Genomic DNA, 7,541 nt, shown 5'->3' with positions numbered 1-7,541 from the left:
CGAAGGCTTCCTCGCAGAAAGGAGAGCTTCAAGGATGAGGAGGCCAACACGCAAAGGTGGCAGTCACCGGTGATGTAGTTGTCGTCTCGGATAGTATACACATCATAGTTGAGCTCGAATATTCTCGTCATTGGAGACACGGCCTGCAGGTTTATTCTTGGATCGATTAGATTAGATCAAACCAAAAGTTCTATGTTGTTAATAGGGCTGATAATTATATATACATGTTTTCTATACTAAGAACACTTATCGTAAAACATAAAAGAATTAGCATCCTATTTTCTTTGCAGCGGAAGCTGTCAAGATATAACAATATATATATATATATATATATATATATATATATATATATATATATATATATATATATATATATCTTGTACTAATCGGTAAGGCACAGTTTTTGTGAACAATCACACCCTATTAGAAACTATAATTTGCCAAACTTTTCTTGACAAAGTGTTATGAGTCATTTCCAACTAAACACTAAACGTCCCCTCTCATGGCCATTATCATTATCTTGTCATTAGTCATCTGACCTTCACATAGTGAATGCCTTTAATCATTTTGAAAGATATATGAATCTGAGTCCTTATCAAATTATATATTAGAATAAAATGTCTACAAGACATATATTCACTCACTTTGATAATATATATATATATATATATATATATTATTACTTTTCTTGAACCAAAGACTCTCTTCCAATATAAACAATATAATGGGTTGAGGATCATCTTGATAATGACAATTATGACTCAATAGAGAGAGATATATATTATTTATATTAGTCAAAAGGATAAGAGCTTGACTAGCTTCATATTTGTTAGCTTGATCATAACTCCAACAAGAAAGAAAATAATACAATAGAAGGAACATAAAGTATTTTTAATTTATAATGTTTTAGATTTATCCAAAAACACTTATTTATATTAGTAAAAAAAAATAAAATATAATTTTTTTAAACAAAGAAGAGATCAACCATATCCCAACAAATCTTCTCATTCTCATATATTTATCTTGATATAAATATTTATATTTTTTTTGATCTAATCATAATTATTTAAATTAATTTTATCACATTCCATTAATTTAATAATTCATTTGAATTTATTCTTTATCAACAAATTCAAGTGTTTGGTGCGCCCATAAAAGATAGGATTCTCCCAATGATAGACTTAACGTCATAGTATATTTTAGTTTGTCCATCTTGCTTTTCTCTGAGATATGTTAAAATTCTTTGAAATCTTTTTAGAGATATGCTAAAATTCTTCGAAATCAAATTATATATTAGTATAAGAATATAATTTAAAATATTTTATCTGCTCATACCAAATACCATAATTAAGAGTTTCCTTAATGTATCTAGGAACTCTTTTATATTAAATTTTAAAAATAAACTTTATAAAATTTTTAATAACCATTATTTAATCTTTTAACTTTTCATTATAAGACTTCATTTGGTTCACGAAAAAATAAACTTTGAGAAAAAACAGTGATAGATTTATAATCTTTCATCATAAGAGTTATGATTTCAAAGAATTTGAAGCTTGAAGTTTATATTTTGTTTGTATCTCCAAACCGACTTTTTAATATTTTATAGACTTTTGTTGATGTTGATGTCGATATGATTCAGTGAAATAGCAACTCATCTATTTTTCGTTATAGCACATAAAGAGTTCTTACATCTTTTCGTATGTTCCTATTTATTTGATCTTTTTGATCTTCAATAATATTGAGATATTGTAGATCATACTCAACAAAATTATTTTCTATTAAATTTCATAATCCTTGTGAAATAAATATTTTTTTTTATTTTAATGATACAAAATTGATAAATTTTATCTTTAAAGATAGAAAAAAGTTGATTAGAGACACTTACTCTAATGCTTATCATATTCTTATTTTCTTTTTCGTACTCTTCTTGATCTTATTAGAACCAAACTCTTATATCAGATTAGTTTTATTTTTAGAACTTAAAAAAGAAAGGAAGATAATAGAAGGAACGTAAATTACTTGTAATATGTAATGGTTCGATTCATCCAAGAACATATATTTATATTAGCAAAACAGATAAAAAAAATATATATATATATTTTTATAAATCAATCATAGCCCAACAAATCTCTTTATCATCATCTATTTATTCTAATATAGATCTTTATTTTTTTTATTATATTTAATTCTAACTATTTAAAATTAATTATATCGGTGCTCTGTTATCCATGCATATAGACGTAATCCACGTCTTAATCTGCCAAGTCTATTGCCGGCATGAATTCCTTGTTGGATCATCGACCGTCGTTTTGGAGATGAGAACGATGTCGCATTCAAGCTTTAAAACCAAAGGCAGTATCATATCTTAGCGCCTCAACCGAGTCAACAATTAATGGCGTTGCATCGCCTCCTGCACGCATGCATGCATGCGTGTTCTTCCAACGATGACGACGATGCCATAAACGGCGTTATCAGCAGCAGATTGCGCAGCATTTCCTCTTATCAGGAACACTGCAACGTAGACCTTCTTCGAGGAATCGCACGTGAGAAGAAAGCGCGGCTTTTGGAGGCGGCGACGCCGCCTCGTTCGACCACTGCGGCGAATACTCGTCGCACAGTCGCCGAAGCCTTTGAGTTCTACACTCCATCAGGAAAAGGAGCAGATCTTATCCATGATTGCTTCTCTCTCTCTCTCTCTCTCTCTCTTTCAAGATTTATCTTTATCTCTCACGGGGTTCTTTTGATTCATGAAGTTAATTATATATATATATATATATATATATATATATATAAACAAATTATACAATATATGGCAAAGACAAGTGATGTATACTCATTGATTTAAACAATTTTCTTCCCTACTAACTATTATTTTATTAATATTTTTCATAATAGTGTGAATACATGTATTAGATACCATATTATTTAGATCTTACACGATAGTTAGACGATATGAAATAATTAGAATGGCGTGAGAAGAATTAGAAGAAAATCTAAATATTTATAACTAAATATATAATTTTTTATCAAACTTAGTGACAGAAAAAAGATGCATGTAGCAAACCTCAAGTAGTCAGATAATAATTATTGTATTTGTTGGTTCATGAAGTTATAGTATGAAATCATATGAATGGGTTAATCGTCGATCGATTAACCTATTTTAGCAGCCTGATGATATGAATTTTTCACAAGTATTTGGCACAAAGCATGATTACTATGCATAGCATTTGAGGCTTTGGTGAATCCTAATATCATCAATATAAAACTTCAACACGAAAACACACACTCATAATCATTGAGAATTAATGTGAGCTATGTAAGGATAATTAGATGCATCGCTCTGTCATGGGCTTTTCTGAGGTCTTCTCCTGTGCATTCCAAGAGTGAAGTGCATGTTCTTCCTGCACACTAGCTAGCTTTCAAGGTTCCTTCGTATAAGATGGTAAAGCTGAACTCTCTTCTTTTAGATTTTGAAGTATTATAACGTTTTATCAATCAATATATATAAGTTCAATCAGATATTTAAGCTGAAAATACTTGCATATCCAACCCTGTGTTATTTGCAGCCTTGACTGTGCTCAGAGTGGGTCAAAGTGGACCACAGACTTTTCAGACACTTGTTCTTCTTCCTGGAAGAGCAAATCCAATTGCTATCCTCATAAAGCTGGTAATCATTTCAGATGTCAGACTTGTACAGCACTCACAAGTTGAACATCACTCACAAGCATCAGAGCTGGCTGGGCCTCCAAGTGGATCAGCACCTGCCACAAATCATAGACGTGTCCACCCTTTGAAGCAGGAAATGGATGTGGCTGAAGCGAATGCTGTCCTTCACGACCCTCAGCAGATTTGACTTCACCGAGAACTTTAGCTTTCATCATTGTTGGAGATGAGAATTTGGCACAATTATGAATGGAGCAAGTGGCCACTGACATTACAGGGAGGAGAATCATGTCATTTTCTCCATCGGAGAGAACATATCTTTTACTGCAACTGAGAGGGTTTTGCATACAAAACATGTCAGAGTGTGCCTTCTGAGCACTCGATGATTTAGCAGAGCGGAGAGTCAAAGATCAGTCGATGGAAGAGAAAAAATCAGATTAGGCACAGTCTCCCACCATCTTAACCAGATGCCAAAGAACAAGACAACAGTTCCATTATGGCATTATCTTTGGTTGTCTAAATCTACACTAAATGAAGCTGAAAGATCATCGCGTCATCTGACCACTTTGACATCGTGTTGGAAGCCTCATCAAGTAAGCATTCATTCTGCACCACAACTACTGCTATACTACAAAACATATTTATGATTGTAAGCTCACGCAAGTAGTGCATCAATCTTTCATGTGGATACTCATCTCCCACTAAATTAATCTTGTACAGTGAGTTGAGATGGAATCCAGGTGGTGTTGCATTCTTGCTACAGTTTCTTTGGCCTATCACAGAAGGGTTTTGTGAACCAGTTAGGTGGAAAATTAAGGCACAGATTGCATGCTGTCTCATCAACATTTGTACTTAATTGTTATCCTGTCCTAACAGTTCAGCATCAGAGTAAGACAACAATTCCTGAATCGAGTGCTGATGGAGATTTCTTAGAAGGCCACAATATCCATGTCTGAGTGATCAAGATATTGACGAACAAATGTAGTAGTAGCATACAACTTCATCTTCAATCTTTTGGTGGAGATTTGTTCCAGAAAGAACACAGCAAGTTTGGTCGGGAGATGCAAGCATACAACAATCTTGTCAAGGATCATAAGCACAAAACTTCCTCGCATTGATACATGGATCAGCTCTCACCAGCATGTGAAGCAGATCGACACAAATTCTTGGGAGATGGAGATGAACATGGCTCAGCAGTCTGCTTCTCCTACAAACACCTTCCCCCATAGCCTGCACTCCCTAAGAGTGCCTGCTTTATGTCCTCGGCGCTAATGGCTGCCCTCTGATCCGTGACCTGCAACACAGCCGAACGCAGACCAACATGACCAACTCATGGCCGCAATCGAAGAGATAATGCTGTCCATCTTACCTCGGAGCAAGAAGCTTGCATGCCGAAGTCATTGAAGCAGCTCACGACGCACTGTTGGATCTCCAGTCCCAGGGCCTCCAGTGTGCTCACCGTGGAAAGCAGCAGACCTGGCTTGGCGGCGCAGCAAATCTCTATCCGGGTGTCGTCGTCTCTTCTCTCGACGTCGAACTACAAGATCGTTGGCTTGGATTCTTAGATTCGAGGCCTGTCGATAAGATTTAGGTCGAAGCAAGGGCAAAGAGGGCAGCCGTGTTACGTACCTTGGGGGAGTTCCTCACTAGGATCTCGTTGGAGTTCAACTCCTTGAAGATGCTCAGTAGTTTCGCCTGCTCAGGACCGACGTCGATCTCCTCCTGCAAGCGCTTGATCCTCTCCAGGAGCTCCTTCATGTAGTCGATGGTGTCCCCGAGAATGGATGTCCTGTCCATCTGGTGAATGCGGCTTGTTCTATCAGTCCTCGGGAGCAGGAGAAGGAGAAGAAGAGCTCGAAGACGACAACTCACCTTGCTGATCTTAGGGACGACGGATCTCAGCATGGAGAGCCTATCGTTAAGCCTTTTCCTCCGCCGCCGCTCCGCCATCAGGTTCTTCGAAGGCATCCCTTCGAGCCTCTTCTTCTTCCTCTCCACACAGCCGCTCAATCCAAACATCGCCGGTGGCGCCTCCGTGGACCGCCACTCCCCTCGGACGAGACCAAACTCGGCGTCGTCCAGCGTCGACAGAACCGACGAGGACTGGATCTCCGACGGCGCCCCCGCCGACGAGGAGTACACGCCGCCGGGTGGACAGCACACTTCACTCAAGCAGTCGAAATTAGGCGGCACGGCATCGAACGCCGTCAAGCTCGGGGCCGTAAGCGCGGGGCTCTGCTGGAAGCAGTCGAATCCGCCGTCACAGGAGAACAACTCGCCCATTCCTGCGGGGAACGAGTCCCACGCGTCTCTTCTCAGTGAGAGCAGCTCTTCCAAGAAGCCATGCTCGTCAAGCTCCATCTCTGTGACCTTGCCTGCACAGCTTGCACCGACCCGTGGAATTATATATACACAACCTTAAAAAGAACATTTATTCCCTGCAATAAATGCAATGAGGATCGGAATGGAATCTGTCTCCGTCACGCTCGAATACGATGGGATAATTGATGTATTAACTTTGTTGACTTCAAATCATTAATTAAAACGTTTAGATCGAAATTAATAATAATCTACACATAATATCTTTCTTTCTATGATGCATTTGAGATTTAGTTTAATGATTATTTTACATCATGATATTATGACGACTCTGATATCAATCAAATGATCACGATCGGAGTCGATGAGTTGAAGCCAACTTGTTAACACAGTCTGATCATGAAAAGATAAATCTTATAGGGGGAAGATATAATAATGAGAAGGACTGAGGGGGTTTGACGCACAAGCGTGTCGGGAACGAAAAGGTTGGAGGTGGGGGAGGAGAGGCCATGTCAGGTTCGCTGCACTTGTACGTTCGCACGTAACGGGGTGTGCAAGCACTGCAAGCAGGTCACGGCAGCCAGCCGGGGGGGGGGGGGGTTTCGTATTGGGAGGCTGGTGGGCGCTCGGCCGGCCACTGGCCTTGCGCGGGGGTGCGAGTTGGTGGTGGTGTTGTGGGGGAGGGAAGCCTCGCTTGGAGGTCTCTCCTCTGGGCTCCCTGTGGAATGTTTCTTGTCTCCATGTCTCTTCTTCTTGTTACTGCTGCTACTCGCAAAGCCCATCGATCTGCCTCCGATTTGTCTGGGATTTAGTGGAAGCTTGCTCTTGTCAGCTCAAGGATTAGAGTGGAGTGTGATGTGACTATAGATTGTCTCGTTCCTTCTCTCCCTCTCTCTCGTTACCGGTGCTTACTCGAAATCTTTGAGCTATAGTTAAGGTGGTGAAATGCGGTAGGTTTATATATAGATTATTTTTCTCTCTGTGGTTTAGTGGAAGCTTACTGTTGGTAACTCAAACCTTTGAGCTTCAGTTAAGGCAATGCAATCTCTCTCTAGGTGTGTGAGTGTGGGGAATGCAGTGGTCATCAAACACGAGGATGAGGGAAGTCCTGCTTGATCGAGTGCATGGAAATGGGAAGGAGAAGGAAGGAGAAAAGGACTACTCGCTGCAACCCAATACTGACCAAAGTTCAAGTTCATCGTGTTCCGTTTATTGTGGCTAACGTGCAGTGCATGTGGAGCATATCCTATTGTTGTTGCCTCGGGACAAGTCGACAGAGGAGAAGGCCAGACTCTGCTTGTGCTTAATCTGATCGAGTCAAGGAAAAGTGCGAGAGGAAACAATCTACTTGGGTTGTGGTGGTGTCACGTAGAACACAAGTGGAAGAGTAATCCACACGTTTATCCGCTTTAAGAATCAAACGCATTCATTTCATGCAATCGAAACAAGTGCAACTACGGTGACTGTGTTTGTTTCATTCTTCGTTTCGGTGTCGTTGTCCATTCTTATATGGAACATAGGAGCAGGAATTTGGCACCCTCATCTGCCTAATCTGGAGG

General features: G+C 39.3%; 1 protein-coding gene across 1 annotated transcript; it reads right to left on the bottom strand.

The window, feature by feature from the left end:
* Positions 1–4,567: 4,567 nt before the first annotated feature.
* LOC103990695 (transcription factor BHLH3) lies at positions 4,568–6,065 on the bottom strand. The gene is made up of 4 exons (XM_009409926.3): positions 5,536–6,065; positions 5,293–5,460; positions 5,033–5,200; positions 4,568–4,957 (listed from the first exon to the last, which is right to left on the bottom strand). Exons 1-4 carry the CDS (start codon positions 6,022–6,024, stop codon positions 4,871–4,873), a joined length of 912 nt encoding a protein of 303 aa, XP_009408201.2. The 5' UTR covers positions 6,025–6,065; the 3' UTR covers positions 4,568–4,870.
* Positions 6,066–7,541: the final 1,476 nt, after the last annotated feature.

Source organism: Musa acuminata, chromosome BXJ1-7 (assembly GCF_036884655.1).
Source record: "Musa acuminata AAA Group cultivar baxijiao chromosome BXJ1-7, Cavendish_Baxijiao_AAA, whole genome shotgun sequence".
NCBI lineage: Eukaryota > Viridiplantae > Streptophyta > Magnoliopsida > Zingiberales > Musaceae > Musa > Musa acuminata.
The sequence above is the reverse complement of the archived record's forward strand: the minus strand, read 5'-3'. Positions and strand labels throughout refer to the sequence as shown.

What these genes read in the sequence shown, in the direction of transcription:
- LOC103990695 (XM_009409926.3), bottom strand. Translation starts at nt 6,024, where the DNA reads ATGGAGCTTGACGAGCATGGCTTCTTGGAAGAGCTGCTCTCACTGAGA. An exon ending in TCGTCCCTAAGATCAGCAAG is followed by an intron (nt 5,461 to 5,535) that starts GTGAGTTGTCGT and finishes CGCATTCACCAG; the next exon opens with ATGGACAGGACATCCATTCT. An exon ending in TAGTGAGGAACTCCCCCAAG is followed by an intron (nt 5,201 to 5,292) that starts GTACGTAACACG and finishes ACGATCTTGTAG; the next exon opens with TTCGACGTCGAGAGAAGAGA.